The sequence below is a fragment of the Eurosta solidaginis genome, chromosome 2, assembly GCF_040869045.1.
Source record: "Eurosta solidaginis isolate ZX-2024a chromosome 2, ASM4086904v1, whole genome shotgun sequence".
NCBI classification, from domain to species: Eukaryota; Metazoa; Arthropoda; class Insecta; order Diptera; family Tephritidae; genus Eurosta; species Eurosta solidaginis.
Window position 1 is genome coordinate 269,654,621 of NC_090320.1, and position 23,458 is coordinate 269,678,078.

Below are 23,458 nucleotides of genomic sequence, written 5' to 3' on the forward strand. Positions count from 1 at the left end.
GTGAGTTGAAAGCACTGCGGGGGGAGTGCAATAGTTTTGCGCAACTTTGGAACTAGTACGATTTGTTTCAGGGTACATATAACTCACACTTAAGCGCTGGTGGCCACCAATAGGCCCGCTCTGCATCCGATTAGTACTAGCTCAGACATCTGTAACCTATAGTACGAAACTGTCGCTTTGCGTTACTGTGTCCCATTTTCTCTGCGGGCTCGATATTTTCCAATAATCTTTTCCACGTAATGCGTTCCTATTTCATTTTGGTTCTGACAGCGTAATGCCAAACGTTATAGATGTCCAAGAGTTCCACCTTCTCCTTTGTCCACGTGGCGATAAAAGCCGTTGTAAACTTTGTCGCTGGCATGTCACCACTATCGTATGGTGACCCGCGTAGAAAACAATAGTGGCTCGTTCTGGTGGGGAAGAGAGAACTTAAACAAAACAGGGAATAGGAAAACAGAAGCAGGCAACTCGTGTTTGAGCTTCTTGCGACCACTCAACTAATTCGCGGTCAACCTTTAAGATTCAGTGAAGGCAAGGCGTTCCATGCTTTAGAGTAAAGTACGTGGTTGAGTGTACCGGAAGCCTCCTACAGATCTAGGGTAATGAGTACATGTGATGGAGTGTTTCTGGTTTTAACCTGCAAATTTTTTTGTTTGCTTTTAGCGTGATGGTGGAGCTATGCTGATGACTAGGGACACGTCGATTTTCTGTAAAATGTGGGAGCTGAACGTTTTCCAATGTCTTCATTACTGGCTACTAGAGAAATACGAGATGATATGACGCTCCTTGCTAAGCCGGTTTCTCAGATCCGGCTAACTGAGTCTCCCATCGCTTAGATGTTGTAGTATTGCTTTGGCTATTCCGTCTGCGCCTACTGTTTCTGAGAGTTTGGACTTTTTGATAGTTTCTTCAACCTCTTTGGCGGTAATGGCTATAGGATCGGGATGTTTCCCAATTGTGCTTAAAAGATGTGAGGGAGGCCCAGGGACAGGGTGCCCCAAAGCATGACAAATGCTAAAAAGACATAGGTCCTATCTAAAAATTTAATATAGGAAGTAATGGTATGAGCCAAAGGCTCCATTTGTCGCGAGCAACAGCCGGTACTGGTTGTGGGTTGCTGATCACCATTGCTGCTGGAAGGTGATAGAGTAGCGCTTATGCGCGGACCGCTGGACGCCCTTCAGAACGGCTAGGGGCACAACCGATTTGTAGGAATTACGGAGTCGATTAATGTTGGGACTCAATCCATAACATCCGGTTTGATGCAACCATGTTTTCATCCTTAAATATATCTTTTATCAGCAGACGCAGCAAAAACAATCTTTAGTGGACCAGGATTAGGTCGACACGTTCCGTGTCAGGATGACAATTTGTGAGTGGTCATCGTCCGGTCTCCATCCTTTCACGTCCGACTTATGTGCTCAACTTACTTTCTTTTTGCTGTAACCGAAGAAATCACACTTGCCAGTTTACGTATCGTCATATTTCCCACCATATATGTATCATAGTCTGGGATATTCTGAAAAAACGCAAAAAAAGAATTTTGCCTATTCCATATTCATTATGAAGCGCGCTTGGAACAACCATTCAAATATGCCGCTTATCTCTTTAAAGTGTTTTCATATTTATTTATTTCACTTTTTTTGTATCCAAGCTCGTTTAGGGCAATCCAAAAAGCTCCTTTGGAGCAATCTAAAAAAATTATAAGTGTTTCTCCTTCTTTCCTTTCTATTGCTTTACGCGGATTCTTAAAGTAGCTACTAAACAATTTATCTAAATTTGTATAATCAAGAAATCGTCGAATGATAGCATAAAATTAAACGTAAGTGCATCATACATAGGTGGACATATATATATGTAGGTATACATATAATAATAGATATATATATATCCATAGGTACATATGTATCTCAATAGAATTTTTGGGTGCTCAATCTCTCATCGCAGCGTCATCCCTACTAAATTTCACTTTACTTCCAATATTCACTCAAAACACCACAACATACACAAGGAATAAAACTATAAAGAAAAAGGAAACAATTTAGTTTACGCTACGTCATTAATAAACTGTCGACCTCCAGCAGGGTTGCCACACAAAAAAAAAAGTTGTTGACAAATAATAAAAAAAAGAACCAAAACTATTATAAGAAGTTGAAATTTTTGTTGGTGCAAAAATCATAAATATCCCTCGCCTGAACAGTGATCGAAATACCGTTAAAAATTTAACATGCAAACGCAACAACTAACTTGATCCATATATATCGCATTGTTGTTACATTGTTATTAACTTTCTGTCGGGATCTGAATAACTGTAAACTGTAACGCGAGGATCACCTCCATGTACTGTTCTTTTGTAATAAGCAGCAGGGTTGCCACATCAAAAAAAGTTGTAAGCAAATTATTTTAAGAAACAGCTCCGAAATTATACTCAGTGAGCTCAGTTACCGCATGACCCCGAAAATAATTCCAAAATATTCAATATATGGTCACGAAATTAACCCCAAAACGATACTGAAATTATACCCGAAACGATCCAGAAGGTGCTTCCAAATAATTCCAAAGAAAATAAAATTCTCGAACATAATTTCAAAACGAAACGGTCAGAATACAGCCCAGCTCGTTTCCTAAATGATCTCAAAACTGCCGCAAAATTATATCGAAACGATTAGAAGGTTCAAGATTTCAAAACAGTTCCGAAGGTGTCCGGAAATAAAGCTCTTTACCGTTTAAAATTTTGAGCATAAATTTTAAACCGTTCATCGATTTAAGCAGTTTGCCAAATATTTATGACCTAAATTGAAAACCTCTCAATTTACTACTACTATTCACCTGCACAATAAGTCTGAATTCCCGAAATTGTTGTAAACTAAAACCCAAAAGGTTTAAAATATATAAAAATAGAAATTTCTAGACTTCTAGACTTTGAAAAAAAAAAAACCAAAAAGATTCGAAAATCTAAAAAAAAAGTAAACTTGAATACATTCCTAAATTCAAAATTCGAAAGTTTAAAAATACTGCTGAAAATTTAAAAATTAAAAACTTTACGTGTGAAATGCACTGTAAATCATAAATTTTTTAACTGCATTTTATTATGCATAGGAAGTGTTATGATATTGTTACGAATACTAGCAACACTAAGGGATACTATCATCTATCTCTTAGCCGATACTGAGCAGTGACTTGTATGCACATAACCAAATTAATCATTATATCTACACATATGTCCATACAAGCAGCGGGGAGAAACGCACAAACACATGCTTATATCTTATCTGAAATGCTCACAAAAGTAGGCAATCATTTGTGCAAGTATCACTCACATATACACGCGCATATGAGAAGCTATAACGTGCATCTGTAGTTATAGCTCGTAATTTTATAGCTAGTAACTAAGTTAAATTCTAGAAACGCATAGGAGTATGCGAACGAGGAAATCACAGAGTATAAAAGGAAGTAAAGCTGAGAATCAGTAATCAGTTTGATTTAAGCACGCTATCTGTTGAGAAGTAGAAGTGTTATTGTGAAGTACTTTAATAAAGACCATTTAGCATAGTTGAATATTGGAGTTATTTATCAACAATTTAGCGATACGAACGTGAGTAGAAGGTTGCAAATACGCAGAATTGCACTAAATTCGTTACAATATGTTTCATGGCACAGATGTAATAGCTCAGTGTGTAGTTTGGAAAGGTGACAGCTGCCGACTAAATATTTCCTTTTTTCTAAACTGCAAGTCTAGACTTCTCTACTTTAAAATAAAACCAAGTTCGTACTACTCGTTCTTCAAAAAACCGGTAATTTGTATGTTTGAAACCAAATTTGGCTTGATCATATGTTTAATACAAAAAAGTTTCAGATCTAGGCTGAAACTTATAATCATATAGCCACAGTATTTTTAAAATAGACCAAATACCAAAAAGGCACCAAATTTCGTTAAAAATGTATCAAAATCGCAACCATTACCAGTGGGCCAATTACATATATACAAACTTTCATTCAAACGTAGGTCACTCAATCGTTGTTGTGGGAGCGATGTTAATTTCATGAATTAGAATATTAAGCAAGGAAAATCACTGAAATACATAGCGCAGGCGATTTGGAGAAAAGACGTAGATTTGGTGATTATGTATTTGGTGGATGTCGACTAAAAATTGCTTGTTCGCACTGGTTTTGCTTCAGTTATTGTTGGGCGGTGGGCGTGTAATGTACTCATGAGATTACAATAAATCTAAGAAGAAAAAAATGCGAAGCAATTGATAAGAGAAATTACAAGGAAGTTCTTATAAAGGATATAAAATGGAATAATTGATACAATGGAAGGTGTTAACTAATAATACATACAATAAAAATGTTACGCATACGCAACGTCGCACAAAAGCAGGAAAATTACTGTGATAAGTCAAACAAGTAGCATCAAGTGTTTCATAGTATTATCTTTACAAGTTTCCGCATAATGAATACGTAAACAAGAAGATTGATAAAGTATTATAAAAACGTAATAAAATACTACGCTTTGCCAAACAGATAAATGTATTTTTGTTTAATATCAGTGACCACTGGCAATTATAAAGGATTATTTTCTATAATATCAAAAAAAAAAAAAAAAAAAACAAGTTGTTAAAAATCTGAAATTGAAAATATGCATTGAAAACTCAACATAATAGTTTCAAATTATTACTGCTACTGCATATTTTTAAATTTATCTACTACTTCCAACCATCAGCCCGTAAAATGTTCAGTCGCAGCAATTCACACACTGGCAATGATTCTACAGAGTCATATGCTAAAACTTTTGTCAATACTTCGTCGTCACAAAAGCTTAACACTGGAGCACCAAACTCCACTGAACGTGATGCTAATCGCGGCCAGTGGGCTTCAAAAACTGAATTTATGTTATCCTGCATAGGTTATGCGGTTGGCATTGGCAATGTATGGCGTTTTCCCTATCTCTGTTATCGCAGTGGGGGAGGTGAGTGTGTGATACAATCTTAAGAAACAAATATTAAAATTTTGAACATTTAAACTTGTTAGGCGCACTTGCAGAGCGACCAGTTATTGTTTTAATCTCAGAGTTAATTTGAAAAATTTTTCAAAAATGTATGAGCTTAATCTCTCATGTCAAGTTAACTCTGAGCTAAAAAAATAATTTGTTGTTCTGCAAGTGGGTCTTAGTAATTTGCAATAAGGCAAATAAAATGTCACCCAATTTTAAATAGCAAGAATCTTCAATGGGCAATTTTGATTATACAATTTTTGGCTTGTGTTGATTTTTTTTAGCTTGTAAGAATACTTATATTTTGCATTCAGTAATTTGTGTGTGCTTTCAAGTCAGCAGAAAAAAATTTTACCTCAGTCGTGTTGCAATTTAGTATAATAAATAAATAAATAGCGAATTTTATGAAAGCATCTCTAGAGTTACTGAAAAGTGAAAACCCCTACTGTCTAGCTCTGTCTAGAATACATAGAAAACGTAGAAAGTTTACAATTCTACTGTCAAAAGTTTTCTACACGCAGCAACAAACAAAATAGATTTGCGAAAATTGACAAGAATGTTGAAATAGAATTTTTTTTTTAAAAGCAAGAATTTTCTATGCTCGGCTGTTTTGTAAATATTTTTATATTTTTTAAATATTAATATTTTTTTAACCTAAAGCCGGCAAACCATAAATAATTTTTTTTTAACTTTCGGCGTTAAATGGACGACCAAATCTACCAGATGTTTTTTGTGTAAGTTGTGCGTTCTCTGAGTGTTGTATTTTTGGTCTAGAAAACGTGAAAATCAATTTATTTGTATCCCCTTATGTAATCTATGAATACCACCGGTGCGTTTCATTTATATTCAATGGTGTTGGAAAAGTGTTCCGAAAGGTTGTTAATATGCAACTTGAAGGAGCTGCGAAGCTGAAAAAACTTTGCCAAATGACGTTGATCAATACCACCAGCTCCACAAGGATTGGAAGCCCTCGCCGAATCATTTGAAACCAAAGCCAAAGGGCTCAAAAAAGTCGACTTTGTATCGTGCAATTCCATTAACCTAACGTTCAAAACCGGTACACTATATTACAGTGATGTTAAACCGCGTCAGTTTGGTAGTGGTATGTGTTAAGATGGAGTAGAGAATTAACGCATGAGATGTTTACTGCTTGAAGTACAATCCCAAAACTGATTGACTGCTTGCCTTACTCAATCTCAGTCGCTGCGCTCACACGACATGTAGGTGAACGCCGAATAGTTTTCCGAAGCTCGCGATTGCACCACCGCTCTGTTAAAAAAAACCCTAAATATCTGACGTATGCTGTTGATATTGATATTGTAACGAATTTAGAGAAATTCCGCTTATTTGCAACCTTCTACTAACGTTCGTATCGCTAAACTGTTGAATAAATAACTCCAATATTCAATAATGCAAAATGCCTTTTATTAAAGTACTTCACAATAACACTGATACTTCACAACTAATAGCTTGCTTAAATCAAACTGATTTCTGATTGCTTAGCTTGCGCTCTTTTATATTCTTCGATTTCCTCGTTCGCATACTTCTAGGCGTTTCTAGAATTTACCAGCTAGAACTACAGATGCATTTATAGCTACTCATATGCGCTTGTATATGTGAGTGATACTTGCACAAATGATTGCTTACTTTTGTGAGCATCTCAGAGAAGATATATGCATGTGTTTGTGCGTTTCTTTCCGCTGCGTGTACGTACATATGTGTAGACATAATGATTGTTCCACCGATGATTGCCTACTTTGGGAGTATCCCAGATATATGCATGTGTTTGTGCGTTTATCTCCGCTGCTTGTATGGACATATTGGTAGACATAATGATTGATTTGTTGATGTGCATACAAGTCACTGCTTAGTATCCCTTAGAGATGATAGTATCCCTTAGTGTTGCTAATATTCGTTACAATATTATTCAGATGACACGCCCTCTTAATACCATAGATACCACTTATGCAAAGGCAAATCGAATCATAAATAAAATTTTTTGGGAAAGAACGGTCCCTGTTCCACTTCCCAAAAAACAAAAAAAGTATCGTAAATACTAATCTAGGCAATTAGCTACCTATAAACCAAATTTCAGGCATCTCGTACAGTAAATAGAACTTGATCGAATTGATCGGTCCATTTCCCGGAAAGAAATTTCAGAGGAGCATTCTCCGGGCTCGCACAATTAATATTATTTATTTCAATAGTTCAAACCCTGGTCCACTTTCTGAAAAGAAAGCAAGTACCCCCATACCAAATTTCAAGCAAATCGCACTGTATACTGTTTTATGTAGAATAGGTGGTGCCCTGGTCCACAGCCCGGAATGAAAAGTTTCTCAAATACTATCTTTGTCAAAGAACTGTACCGAATTACAAGGGAATCATGCCATAAATAAGAGTTTTTGAAATAGATCGGTACCTGGTCCACGTTCCGGAAAGAAGTTTCACAAATATTGAGCTAGTCACGGAAATTCCTCTATACTAAATGACAAGCAAATCGCGCCATACACTATTTTATTTAGAATACATCGTTCATTAATTCACTTGCCGGAAGGAAAAGTTTTTCAAATACTATCTTTGTCAAAGAGGTATCCTTGTAGCGAGTTTGAAGCGGATCGCATCATAAATTAGACTATTTGGAATAAATTGGCCTTGGTCTACTACGCGGACTAAATTGGGAATCTAAATCATCTTAAAACCGCCTTGAACACACATACACAATTTTATCAAAATCGGTCTAGTCATTTAGAAGAAGTTCAGCGACAAACACAAATAAAGAAGATATATATATATGTATTGGGTTGGATCGATTTGTATGGACGAAAGTTAACCGATATCGCGCCGTCGATTTGGATTTGGGCTCAGGGAAAAAAATTCCACTACGCATACCAAATAAAATAATTTTCGAGCTTGCGAAATTTAATTTTTTTGACTTTTTTTCGGCATTGATTTTTAAGGTTTTTTTCATGACCTAATAAAAAAATTGTCATATGTATACCCTGTCCGACCCAAAAATGTCCGCTAAAAATGTTGCCGATAACAGTTTTTTGAAAAAAAAATGAAAATTTTACAATCAAATGAAAATTTTTTTAGGTCATGAAAAAAACCTTAAAATGAAAAGTCGAAAAAAAAGTAAAAAAAAAAATTAAATTTCGCAGGCTCGAAAATTATTTTATTTGGTATGCGTAGTGGAATTTTTTTCCTGATCCCAAATCCTATCGAAACATCAATGGCGCGATATCGGTTAATAAATCGACCCAGTCTAATATATATAAATTAAATCTCCTTAGTGCACTAACATTAGTATATATTAGAGATATAGTACACCGCCGATAAACTCCGCCGCCGCCGCCGATTTTGGTCGGTTTTCGCACGCGCGGTGGTGTCCGGCGCGTTACTATATTTTCTACTCGTTTAATACTGTTTAGGCCATTTATTGTTCATGTCGAAAATTGGTTGGATATGGTCGAAAGTGGTATCAACGGATGTTCATCAGGAATAAGAAACAAATTGCGAAATTTAACTCTTTCTAAATGTTTAAAAGTTATTAGAAAAACAAGCGTTTTCGATGTCAGCTTAACATGGACTTTGTATCACCCATTTCACTAAGTTATTAAAAGAAAAGTTATATAATAAATTTAAGCGTTCAATTTGCATTCAAAAAATTAATAAAGAACAATGAATTCAAATAAAATGACCCAAGTCGAACATGTTTTCAAATTGCCCTCAAGTTGTTAACAAAAACCAAAATACCCAAAAAAGGTGTCGATTTTTAAAAAAATTTTATATTGCGATTGGCTGAAGGAATAAGCGAAATCAGTGATGCAAAATCCTTGAGTAGGTTCTCCTTTGAAATGATTCTTACCTCATACTTAGGTTGAGGATATATGTATGTATGAGAAGGGTTTGAAAAATCACTTGGGCTTACATTCAAATATCTGTTGTTTATTTGCGAAACTATACAATAGCGTCTGAAATGTTAATTTTGATTTTCAGACTTCATCCTTCAACACCCAAGTCTCCCGGTTTGACACTTCCTAAAGTTGGCGGCTCTACCAAACTAGTCCCTTGGAGTGAATCACATTGATTATAGCCTATGAACCAAGTTTAAATATCACCTACACGTTACGGCTCCTTTTACAAATGTGAATACGTAGGCACATATATGTATTTACCAGGTGAGGCTTTGTCCTTCGCAAGAACACCCAAAATGGTGAAGCAAAAGCTTTCCCAAGACAGTCGAACTAATGACCGTGTGTGCTACTACCCTAACGTAGTGGACAGTCGAACTAGTCTGAAAAATGAAGCTACGCGGTCATCCATAATGAGCTCTTATATCATAAGGCCGGAAAACAGCAGTTAACCCTTTCCAATTAAAATCGATCGACTTTCATTCTAAAATATCGTTTTGATTTAACAAAGACAATTGAAATCAATGTTGTGAACACAAACGTCTACAAACTTTGGTCTACATTTTAAAAATTTTATCCAGGGTCCTTGTAAAACTTTAATTATGTAGATACGCCGACGATTATACGATTTTCACGATGAGTTACGCATTGACATCCACCTGCGATTGCTTATGATTTCGAAGGCGGCATCCTTGGCCGAATAGTCACTCCCTAACGTTTAAAGGGGGTTTTCTGGTGTAGCTCGACATCATAGCGCGACAAAAGCATCCGTTGGAAAGTCTTCGGAGGTACACCTAGAGCTTCTAAGAAAGTGACCTCGACGAAGGTATGAGTTCGAAGTCGCAGTCCTATAGATTGTGTGCTGGCATATGGTGTGATGATCAGGAGGCATGTTAGCGACTGTTGGTCGGGATTGCTACTGTTCGCACATCGGGAATTGTAGCTCTTAAAAACAGCCAAAAAACTGTAGGCGACCTGTGCCATTAATAGCAACCGTAAGTCGTCTTTTTGCGGGACCGCCAAGGAGCCACGAATGTTTTAAAGAAATTGTGTTCGCGACGATTATTAGGAGTTAACCCCAGGTGAAACTACGCTTTCCACGAGATAAACAGACAAAAGTGTGACCATTTTATGTATCTCTATTTCTTTTCAGCATACGCAGCTGTACCAATTCCAAAGACCGGGGTTAGGTTCGAAGTTTCTTTGGAGTAAGCAAACGAGGCACAATCCCTCCACAAGGAGCTACTCCTGAAAATTTTTGAACGGTCTGCGAGATCTTGAGGCCAAAACCTCGGATCTTTCCGAAATGGCCAACACGTTCATTTACTTAAATACATACAAACAAAACCTTTCCTAAATATTATTTTTTAAATAGAAAAATCAAGCTTTTTAATGTAAGAAGACCGGCGTAAGCCAGCGCGCTGCTCACGCCGCCACCACCGATATATCGTCGGTCCAATGTCAAAGTCACGAATGTGCATATGTGATGTGTTGAGAAAAACGCGTAAGACATTGTTAAAAATAGAGATTTAATTAATAGAGATTTAATTTTGTATTTTTCAACCACTATTGGAAGGTTTACTTTTGTAAACCACTAAGTAATGTTAATTGAAAAACTATTTTTAAATTTTTTTCAAAAAAATGCACATTTGTTTTTCTGACTTTGCCAAATTTGACATATATAATATTTCGTTTAAACAAAAATGGCACATTCGTGACTTTGGAATTGTACCGACGATATAATAGAGCATACGCCGCACAGTGGGCTGGATTTGGCTTTCAGTGGACTTAGGGAAATGAAAAAAAATATTAGTTAATAACACAAAAACTTTGATGGGAATCGATTTTGGGTCTCATTACATGACGTTTTTATATACGTGTATTTTTTCATAAAGTCTTAAACAAAAAAGTTATGGCAAAAAAAAAAATTTTATGTTTGGGAAAAATCACATTTTTACCGTTAACTCATTTTCCTCACATTTCCTCGAAACTTCATTAATTTATTTATATAGTTAGGGTTATATACTACGCAATATACTCGGTTTCATGGTTCGAAAAGATTCGCGTGTTTTTTTTTTTTTTTTTTTGTTTTTTAGTAGATATTTTAATAGATATTGCGATTTTAAAAACAAAAATAGTTTTTTTTTGTTTTTTTTTTTAATGTTAGTTTTGCGAATCACTTTTTAATTCTGGGTAATATTTAAAAACAAAAATATTTTTAGTTTTTTCGTTTTTTTGTTTTTTATACTCAGTTGAGCAGAGCTCACAGAGTATATTAAGTTTGATTGGATAACGGTTGGTTGTACATATATAAAGGAATCGAGATAGATATAGACTTCCATATATCAAAATAATCAGGATCGAAAAAAAATTTGATTGAGCCATGTCCGTCCGTCCGTCCGTCCGTCCGTCCGTCCGTCCGTCCGTCCGTCCGTCCGTTAACACGATAACTTGAGTAAATTTTGAGATATCTTGATGAAATTTGGTATGTAGGTTCCTGAGCTCTCATCTCAGATCGCTATTTAAAATGAACGATATCGGACTATAACCACGCCCACTTTTTCGATATCGAAAATTTCGAAAAACCGAAAAAGTGCGATAACTCATTACAAAAGACAGATAAAGCGATGAAACTTGGTAGATGGGTTGACGTTATGACGCAGAATAGAAAATTAGTAAGATTTTGGACAATGGGCGTGGCCCCGCCCACTTTTACAAGAAGGTAATTTAAAAGTTTTGCAAGCTGTAATTTGGCAGTCGTTGAAGATATCATGATGAAATTTGGCAGGAACGTTACTACTATTACTCTATATGTGCTAAATAAAAATTAGCAAAATTGGATTAAGAACACGCCCACTTTTTAAAAAAAAATTTTTTTAAATTCAAATTTTAACAAAAAATTTAATATCTTTACTGTATATAAGTAAATTAAGTCAAAATTCAACTCCAGTAATGATATGATGCAACAAAATACAAAAATAAAAGAAAATTTCAAAATGGGCGTGGCTCCGCCCATTTTCATTTAGTTTGTCTAGAATACTTTTATTGCCATAAGTCGAACAAAAATTTACCAATCCTTCTAAAATTTGGTAGGGGCATAGATTCTATGACGGTAACTGTTCTCTGTGAAAATGGGCGAAATCGGTGGAAGCCACGCCCAGTTTTTATACACAGTCCACCGTCTGTCCTTCCGCTCGGCCATTAACACAATAACTTGAGCAAAATCCGATATATCTTTACTAAACTTAGCCCACGTACTTACCTGAGCTCACTTTTTCTTAGTATAAAAAATGGGCGAAATCTGACCATAACCACGCCCACTTTATCGATATCGAAAATTACGAAAAATGAAAAAAATGCCATAATTCTATACCAAATACGAAAAAAGGGATGAAACATGGTAACTGGATTGGTTTGTTGACGCAAAATATAACTTTGGAAAAATCTTTGTAAAATGGGTGTGACACCTACCATATTAAGTAGAAGAAAATGAAAAAGTTCTACAAGGCGAAATCAACAGCCCTTGGAATCTTGGCAGGAATACTGTTAGTGGTATTGCATATATAAATAAATTAGCAGTACCCGACAGATGATTTTCTGGATCACCTGGTCCACATTTTGGTGGATATCACGAGAACGCCTTCACATATACATCTAAGGGCCACTCGCTTTTAAAACCCTCATTAATACCTTTAATTTGATATCCATATCGTACAAAAACATACCAGAGTCACCCCTGTCCCACCCTAATGGCAATATCTCGAAAAGGCGTCCACCTATAGAACTAATGCCCCCTCTCTCTTAAAATGCTCAGTAACACCTTTCGTTTGATACCCATATCGTACAAACATTCTAGAGTAACCCCTGGCCCACCCTAATGGCGATATCTCGAAAAGGCGTCCACCTATAGACCTAGTGTCCACTCCCTCTTAAAATGCTCAGTAACAGCTTTCGTTTGATACCCATATCGTACAAACATTCTAGAGTCACCCCTGGCCCACCCTAATGGCAATATCTCGAAAAGGCGTCCACCTATAGACCTAATGCCCACTCCCTCTTAAAATGCTCAGTAACACCTTTCGTTTGATACCCATATCGTACAAACATTCTAGAGTCACCCCTGGCCCACCCTAATGACAATATCTCGAAAAGGCGTCCACCTATAGACCTAATGCCCACTCCCTCTTAAAATGCTCAGTAACAGCTTTCGTTTGATACCCATATCGTACAAACATTCTAGAGTCACACCTGGCCCACCCTAATGGCGATATTTCGAAAAGGCGTCCACCTATAGAACTAAGGATTACTCCCTTTTAAAATACTCATTACCACCTTTCATTTGATACCCATATCGTACAAACACATTCTAGAGTCACCCTGGCCCACCCTAATGGCGATATCTCGAAAAGGCGTCCACCTATAGACCTAATGTCCACTCCCTCTTAAAATGCTCAGTAACACCTTTCGTTTGATACCCATATCGTACAAACATTCTAGAGTCACCCCTGGCCCACCCTAATGGCGATATCTCGAAAAGGCGTCCACCTATAGACCTAATGTACACTCCCTCTTAAAATGCTCAGTAACACCTTTCGTTTGATACCCATATCATACAAACATTCTAGAGTCACCCCTGTCCCACCCTAATGGCGATATCTCGAAAAGGCGTCCACCTATAGACCTAATGCCCACTCCCTCTTAAAATGCTCAGTAACACCTTTCGTTTGATACCCATATCGTACAAACATTCTAGAGTCACACCTGGCCCACCCTAATGGCGATATCTCGAAAAGGCGTCCACCTATAGAACTAAGGATTACTCCCTTTTAAAATACTCATTACCACCTTTCATTTGATACCCATATCGTACAAACACATTCTAGAGTCACCCTGGCCCACCCTAATGGCGATATCTCGAAAAGGCGTCTACCTATAGACCTAATGCCCACTCCCTCTTAAAATGCTCAGTAACACCTTTCGTTTGATACCCATACCGTACAAACATTCTAGAGTCACCCTTGGTCCAGCTTTATGGCGATATCTCGAAAAGGCGTCCACCTATAGAACTAAGGATTACTCCCTTTTAAAATACTCATTACCACCTTTCATTTGATACCCATATCGTACAAACACATTCTAGAGTCACCCTGGCCCACCCTAATGGCGATATCTCGAAAAGGCGTCCACCTATAGACCTAATGCCCACTCCCTCTTAAAATGCTCAGTAACACCTTTCGTTTGATACCCATATCGTACAAACATTCTAGAGTCACCCTTGGTCCACCTTTATGGCGATATCTCGAAAAGGCGTCCACCTATAGAACTAAGGATTACTCCCTTTTAAAATACTCCTTACCACCTTTCATTTGATACCCATATCGTACAAACACATTCTAGAGTCACCCCTGGCCCACCCTAATGGCGATATCTCGAAAAGGCGTCCACCTATAGACCTAATGCCCACTCCCTCTTAAAATGCTCAGTAACACCTTTCGTTTGATACCCATATCGTACAAACATTCTAGAGTCACCCCTGGCCCACCCTAATGGCGATATCTCGAAAGGGCGTCCACCTATAGACCTAATGCCCACTCCCTCTTAAAATGCTCAGTAACACCTTTCGTTTGATGCACATATCGTACAAACACATTCTAGAGTCACCCCTGGCCCACCCTAATGACGATATCTCGAAAAGGCGTCCACCTATAGACCTCATGCCCACTCCCTCTTAAAATGCTCAGTAACACCTTTCGTTTGATACCCATACCGTACAAACATTCTAGAGTCACCCCTAGCCCACCCTAATGGCGATATCTCGAAAAGGCGTCCACCTATAGACCTAATGCCCACTCCCTCTTAAAATGCTCAGTAACACCTTTCATTTGATTCCCATATCGTACAAACACATTCTAGAGACACCCCTGGTCCACCTTTATGGCGATATCTCGAAACGGCGTCCACCTATGGAACTAAGGATCACTCCTTTTCAAAATACTCATTAACAGCTTTCATTTGATACCCATATCGTACAAACACATTATAGAATCACCCCTGGTCCACCTTAATGGGGACATCTCGAAAAGGCGTCCACCGATAGACCTAAGGCCCACTCCCTCTTAAAATGCTCAGTAACACCTTTCATTTGATACCCATATCGAACAAACAAATTCTAGAGTCAGCCCTGGTATACCTTTATGGCGATATCCCTAAATGGCGTTCATCCATAGAACTATGGCCTATTCTCTCTTAAAATACTCTTTAATACCTTTCATTTGATACATATGTTATACAACCACATTCCAGGGTTACCCCAGATTGATTTTCCTTATTTTGTCTCCATAGCTCTCAACTGAGTATGTTATGTTCGGTTACACCCGAACTTAGCCTTCCTTACTTGTTTTTTTTTAATGTTAGTATTGCGAATCACTTTTTAATTATGGCTAATATTTAAAAACAAAAATATTAGATAATTCATATTATACATTTAATTCTTTTATATTGGATTTACAATACAAAAAATGTTCAAATCAAAGATTTAGCTCTTCCTTCTACGTTAATTTTTTTTTGTTTATATGATGCTTACTATTCCTGCTTGTTCGTTAGCACCAAAAGAGTAATTAAAAGCAAAAATTATTCTTTCGTCAAAGGTCCATGAAATCTCCAAATATATATATAGGTATATGACCAAAAAAAAAAAAACTAAAAAAAACAAATTTTATTACTTTAAGTAAATCTTGCGTTTCATATGTAGTATGTATATTCATACCCAATTAAAATTGAGAAACTAAAATATTTAGTTTTCTATAGCATAGTCGCGGTTTTGCGGTAGGAGTAGTAGAGATTTCACTTCTTCGGATATTTCCTCATGCTTACTAGGTAATTTCGATCTCCTCGATGAAATAAATGGGTCAGAAGTAACTAACAAATTATTTAAAATGTCCTCATTTGTGGCTTTGCCGCTAATTTTTCTTGCATGGTCTCGACGATATGCTCTAAAATCTTTATTTTTGGATTCAGCGGCTTCTTCGCAAAACTTTCCGATAGGAATGGAACCAAAATGCTCTATTATTGAAGCTCCGTGTACTAAAATTTTATGTACACTTGAAGGCATGTAATACCATTCATATAGTTCGACGTAAACTTGAATGGTTTCTCTGGCGTACATGTTGAACTTTTGTAAATTTATTGGACACCCACATGAAAATGCCCCTAATATTATAGAGACTCTTTGAATGAGATTTTCACTAACACCAGGTAGTTTTAATGTCAACGAAAAATCGTCTAGCGGTATTTCCATCATTCGTTGTACCGTGCCCTTGCTTTACCACGTCTACCAATAAACCAGTCTGAATAGTAAAAATTATTTAAGCGAAGCCAAAATTGCTGGAAATTGGAAAAAATATCTAGATGTACACATATGCTTGTTGTTGTTGTCGTAGCGATAAGGTTACACCCCGAAGGCTTTGGGGAGTGTTGTCGAACGATCTCGGGAACGATTTATATGGCCACATTAAACCTCCAGGCTATCCCTCCCTCCCCACCCCCAAGTTTCATGAGGAGCTTGGGGTCGCCAGAGCCTCGTCTGTTAGTGAAACAGGATTCACCGCGGATAGATGAGGTTGACAATTGGGTTTGGAGAAGCTATATATTGCGCTGGCAACCTGAAGGGTTGCGCTACACAGCCCCTTGAATCTGGTATTTTAGTCGCCTCTTACGACAGGCATACATACCGCGGGTATATTCTGACCCCCTAACTCGTTGGGGATTACACATATGCTCGTTAGGGTATGTCGATATGAAACGCGGTTACTAAAAGTGTCATAACTTTTTTAAATTAGGTTTTACGAAAAAATGTTATATAACAATAAATTATGGAAAAGATCACAGAATACGAAAATGTATGTACATTTAAAGTCCTATGTACCAAATTTTCAATTTCGTTCCCCTGTGCGCCGCCGCCGCCGATAAAGTGATCGGCGTAACCCTCTAGTATATATGTACATACATACATACAAACATACCAAAAATAGAGGCGCTATTTCTATTTTGTTGGTAGCTTTTTCTCGAATATACATATTGTCACGGATATTAGCATCGCTAAGTTATACCATCACTAAGGCGATGCTAAGGCCACGATAAGCAGTATTTACGTCAATAATCAAATCATGTATACACATATATAAGGCAGCCGAAAAATGTCACACACAGATGCATTTACTTATGCGCCTATGTATGCGCGAGAGACTGTAAACTACAAACATTCACATCAATAATTCAATCATTATGTATCTACGAATAAATAAAACGAATAAATAATTGCGTCTACACATATGTACGTATACGAGCAGCGGAGCGGCAATGCACAGACACATGCATATATCTTATCTGAGTTGTCACAAGAGAGCAATAATTTGTGCACGTAGTTGTGGCTGGCGATTTTGTAGCGAAACTAACTAGTAAGTTCTGGAAATCTAAGAGCCTAGAAGTATGCAGCGTAAACTATAAAAGCGGGGCAGGCGAGTAAGAAGGAATTCAGTTTGATTTGAATTGTCAAGCAGTTTCGATTAAGCGCTATCTAGCGAGCTATAGCAGTATTATTTTGAATAGTAGAGTTTCATTTGAGCTATCAATCAGTTTGGTTATTAATTAAACTATTCATTGCAAAGTATAAGTGTTATTGTGAAGTACTTTAATAAAGGCCATTTTTCATTATTCAATATTAGAGTTATTTATTCAACAGTTTAGTGATACGAACTTAGCAAAAGGGCAAATAAGAGGATTTGCAGCAAATTCGTTACAATTGGTGTCAGAAGTGGGATTGTTGAATAAATTCCGAAGATTGGGAATACAACTTGGACATGGCAAAGTTCAGTGAATTGAAGATTCAGCAACTAAAGAAGGAGTTGGAGAGCCGTGGATTGAATACAAGCGGCGTTAAACTCGAACTTCAGGCACGGCTACGAGAGGCAATGGAATTAGAGGGAATTAACGTGGAAGAGTATGTCTTTCATCTTGATGGCGAGGAGACAACAAAAATTGAAGAGAAAAATGAAACATCGCAGACAGTTACCAGCACAGACTTGAACATGATATTGGCTGCAATAACTGCTCAAACATCGACAGTGGCATCTCAGCTGGAATCGCCCTCAATTGAATGCCCCATAATCTCTATCTCACAAATTGGAAGAAGGTCAAACAATCTTACTGTCGGAGGACAGGTGGATGGAAAGGAACGTTTACTGACTATAGATACGGGTGCATCTCATTCCATCATTCGAGCGGATTTAGTCAACAAGAAGATAAGACCATTGCATGGAGCAAGATTGCGTACTGCCACTGGAGAAGACAGCACGGTTCTAGGAGAAGTATCATGTGAAGTCGCAATTGGGAACGTCACGGCAGTACACAATTTTATAGTGGCAGAGATTGTTGATGAAATCATAATTGGAGTGGACTTCTTAATCGACCAGGGCATCAAGATTGACATGCAAAGCAAGACGATGCGATATAAGAACATGGATGTACCACTTAATTTCGGCTACGAGAGAGGCTACAGCAGTAAACGAGTGCTGGTGGAAGAAAGTCAGCGAATACCACCAAAATCCGAAGCAGTCATCTGGGCAAAGGTTGATGGAGATTGCGGGACAAACAAATTGTGGGTTGTCGAAGCAGCAAATAAATCAGCACTGAACATACTTGTAGGAAAAACCCTGGCTATGACAAAACAAGATGGGCGTATTCCGGTAAGAGTACTCAATGAGTTCAAGTCACCACTCAAACTGACTAAAGGAGCTATTTTGGGAAGATGCCAAGAGGCTGAAGTAGTTATTAACTGTGAACAGCTCCAGGAACACGTTTCAGCTAGTAATACTAATCTTTCAAATGACATCACGGCATGGACACAGGGGCTAGAGGAAGCATATCAGAGTAAGGCAAAACAACTGCTCCTAAAGTACGCGAACATATTTGACCAGGATGGTTCCAAACCAGGCCGCACCAATGTTGTGAAACATCAAATTGACACTGGAGATGCGAGGCCGATCCGTCAAGCTCCACGTAGTGTTCCACTGGCGAAGCGGGAAGTTGTGAGTCAAATCATACAAGAAATGAGCAACAGCGGCGTCATCGAACCATCAGCTAGTCCATGGAGCTCACCGGTAGTACTTGTAAAGAAGAAGGATGGAAAAATGAGGTTTTGCGTGGACTACCGGAAGTTGAATGACGTAACGAAAAAGGATAGCTACCCATTGCCAAGAATTGACGATACTCTGGACTCGCTATCTGGTACGAAATGGTTTTCCACGCTGGATTTGAAAAGCGGCTACTGGCAAGTTGAAGTGAAGGAGGAAGATAAAGAGAAAACAGCCTTCAGTGTGGGTGGTGGTCTTTGGCAATTTACAGTGATGCCTTTTGGACTTTTAATGCACCAGCTACTTTTGAGAGACTCATGGACCAGGTATTGAAAGAACTACATTGGAAAACATGCTTGGTGTACCTGGACGACATCATCGTATTGGGCAAGAACTTTGAAGAACATCTTAAAAACTTAGATGAAGTTTTCCAGAGAATAGCTGGAGCTGGTCTGAAGTTAAGTCCCAAAAAGTGTGTGCTGTTTAAAAAGGAAGTAAATTATTTGGGTCACAAGGTAACGACAGAAGGTATCCGTACAGCGAATGAAAAGATAGAGGCAGTAAAGGATTGGCCAAGACCACAGAATCTGCATGAAGTGAGAAGTTTCCTTGGGCTGTGCACATATTGCCGCCGATTTGTACCAAACTTTGCCAGCGTAGCCCATAGTCTCCACGAGCTAACAAGAAAAAATAAAGCTTTTGAATGGAAGAAGGAGCAAGAAGTAGCTTTCCAAACATTGAAAGAGCGTTTGTGCACTGCCCCAATGTTGGTATATCCGATTCCAGGAGCAACATTTATTCTAGATACAGATGCGAGCGGATATGCTATAGGAGGCGTTTTATCACAACTGGTCGATGGACAGGAGAAGGTAGTTGCATATTACAGCCGTTCGATTGGAAAACCAGAGAGGAACTACTGCGTTACGCGGAGAGAGCTGTTGGCATTGGTAGAGTGCATTAAACATTTTCACAAATACCTCTACGGCCAGCGATTCCGTGTCAGGCTTCTGCAGTTCCGTAATCCGGAAGGACAATTGGCACGGTGGATCGGGCGAATCCAAAGCTATGACTTTTCCATTGAGCATTGAAAAGGTAGTACCCATGGAAATGCTGATGCAATGTCACGAAGACCATGTAGTTTGGAATGCAAGCACTGTTCAAAAGCCGAGGCTAAAGAAGACATTATAGATGTCAGGCTAATGACTATAACATGTACAGATGAATGGGACAAGGAACAGCTAAGAAAGTGCCAGCTAGAAGATGCAGATCTGTCACGTGTTATGCAAGGACTCGAACGAAATGAAAGACCAAACAGAGAAGAGATGTCAGCAGAGAGTCCCATTGCGAAGTCATATTGGGCACAGTGGAACAGTTTAGAATTGATATCCGGTTGCCTTCATCGAGTATGGGAGAGTGAGGATGGTAAATACAAGAATAAACTGATAGTTGTTCCCAGAAAGAGGATTCCTGACGTGCTCAGCGAGCTGCATAATGGTCCAAGCGGAGGTCACCTTGGAATCACGAAGACGCTCGAGAAGATTAAACAGAGATTCTATTGGGTTGGTTGCCGTCAGTCGGTCACTGAGTGGATTGCGAACTGCGAATTTTGCAGCAGAGCGAAAGGGCCCAGAACACGAAGTCATGGCCAGATGAAGCAATATAACTCAGGTGCGCCATTTGAAAGGATCGCTATGGATGCCGCCGGCCCATTTCCTGCTAGCAACGGCGGAAACAAATATGTACTGGTAGTTATGGATTATTTCAGCAAATGGCCAGAGGTATACCCAATCCCAAATCAAGAAGCGGAAACGGTAGCAGAAGTGTTTATAAACAATTGGGTTGCAAGGTATGGTGTACCAATGGAATTACATTCTGACCAAGGCAGGAATTTCGAATCACCTGTGTTCCAGGAAATGTGTAAGTCATTGGGCATTCGAAAAACACGGACAACTGCATTGCATCCTCAATCCGATGGTATGGTAGAACGATTCAATAGAACATTGGAGGAGCACTTAAGGAAAGTAGTAGACAAGTACCATAAAGAATGGGATACCCGCATATATTATTCTTGATGGCTTACCGATCGGCAGTGCATGAGACAACGGGCCAAACCCCTGCAAAAGTAATTTTTGGCAATGACCTTAGACTGCCAGCTGATTTGAAGTTTGGGATAGATGCCAATGGACCATTATTCTTGATGGCTTACCGATCGGCAGTGCATGAGACAATGGGCCAAACCCCTGCAAAAGTAATTTTTGGCAATGACCTTAGACTGCCAGCTGATTTGAAGTTTGGGATAGATGCCAATGCGGAGAGAAATGTCAGGAAATCCACTAGTGATTTGGAAGAAGAGCTAAGAGAAATACATGATCTGATAAGGCAACGAACAAAGATTATGAGTGACAAGATGAAAGCCAGATATGATAAAGCAATTAATTCAGAAGGTTTTCAGGAAGGAGATTTGGTGCTGTTATCAACCCGCAACGTAAAAAAGGTTTGTCCCTGAAATTGCAGCGTAATTGGGAAGGCCCATACAAAGTTGTAAAACGGATCAACGATGTAGTGTACCGCATACAAACCATCGGTAAACCACGAACCAAAATGAAAGTGGTCCATTTGGAAAGGCTGGCAACGTTTAGATCGAGAGATTTGTCTGACCGGGACGATCAGACTTAGGTGGAGGGCAATGTCACGGATATTAGCATCGCTAAGTTATAGCATCACTAAGGCGATGCTAAGGCCACGATAAGCAGTATTTACGTCAATAATCAAATCATGTATACACATATATAAGGCAGCCGAAAAATGTCACACACAGATGCATTTACTTATGCGCCTATGTATTCGCGAGAGACTGTAAACTACAAACATTCACATCAATAATTCAATCATTATGTATATACGCATAAATAAAACGAATAAATAATTGCGTCTACACATATGTACGTATACGAGCAGCGGAGCGGCAATGCACAGACACATGCATATATCTTATCTGAGTTGTCACAAGAGAGCAATAATTTGTGCACGTAGTTGTGGCTCGCGATTTTGTAGCGAAACTAACTAGTAAGTTCTGGAAATCGAAGAGCCTAGAAGTATGCAGCGTAAACTATAAAAGCGGGGCAGGCGAGTAAGAACCAATTCAGTTTGATTTGAATTGTCTAGCAGTTTCGATTAAGCGCTATCTAGCGAGCTATAGCAGTATTATTTTGAATAGTAGAGTTTCATTTGAGCTATCAATCAGTTTGGTTATTAAGCAAGCTATTCGTTGCAAAGTATAAGTGTTATTGTGAAGTACTTTAATAAAGGCCATTTTTCATTATTCAATATTGGAGTTATTTATTCAACAGTTTAGTGATACGAACTTAGCAAAAGGGCAAATAGGAGGATTTGCAGCAAATTCGTTACAATATACAATATCTACATCCATAAGCATACATTCAACTCAAAGCAAGTTTGCTCGCACAATTCATAAGGAACATAGACACGAACTGAGACTTTTGTGTCACATTTTTTTAAATTTCACTCTCATCAATTTTTAATAACGTGCCTAAAGAAGTATAACTTCAACAAGTAAGGAAAACTTCAAACAAGTAACCGAACATTACATACCCAGCTGTACACTTGAGATGCTGTTGTTGTTCGTTTTGTGTACTTAATAGTGTTACAACAATAACATATAAGTACATATTAGGTCCGGCCGATTTGTGGGGAGGCAAAAAAATCGCCCATTGCTCTGTGAAAATCATATTCTAGGGATCAAAATAAGAAACTTTGCCGAAGGAACCATACCTTTAAAACGAATTCTGATGTCCCCCCCTTTGGGTCGTAGGGGCAAATTTGAAAAATCCCACTTTGAAATGCCTATGTTTTTTCTTTTTTTAGTTTATTTTTCTCTTCAGAAATTTATTTAGTCAGAACATATGTAAATGAAAAAATGAATTTAACTTAGTAATAGAAAAGAAATTAAAAAAATTATTAGAAATTAGCGTTTTTACAACCCACTTTTAAAACCAAGGCATTACTGTGATGCATTTGCATGTCGTGAACATAGTTGTGTGGGTTTTTTATTCAACCATTTTAAAAAATGAAGGTATCACTGTGACACAATTGCAGATCGTAAAATTGCTTGTGTGGTTTTTTTTAAGCCACCACAAGACACAGCAGGTAGAATTGAAATTGCTCCTACCCAAAAGTTCGACCTAAAGGGGGGGGTGGGGGGGGGGGGGGGACATCAGAATTCGTTTTAGAGGTATGGTTCCTTCGGCAAAGTTTCTTATTTTGTTCCCTAGAATACGATTTTCACAGAGCAATGAGCGATTTTTAAATCGACCCGCCCTAGAACATATGGTTCTATTCTGAACTAATTTTCGTTTAAAAGAAGCAAAAAGGATACAGAGGCTATATTATTTTTGCCTACGAGC

The 23,458-nt window shown here is 38.1% G+C and overlaps 1 protein-coding gene across 1 annotated transcript in view; it reads left to right on the forward strand.

Moving 5' to 3' along the window:
- The first annotated feature begins 4,192 nt into the window (after positions 1 to 4,192).
- Ntl (Neurotransmitter transporter-like) overlaps positions 4,193 to 23,458 on the forward strand; it is a 48,942-nt gene continuing 29,676 nt past the window's right edge. The window contains exon 1 of the mRNA XM_067767967.1: positions 4,193 to 4,969. Coding sequence (XP_067624068.1) covers positions 4,732 to 4,969 — 238 coding nt within the window. The 5' untranslated portion in view covers positions 4,193 to 4,731. The remainder of the gene's footprint in view (positions 4,970 to 23,458) is intronic.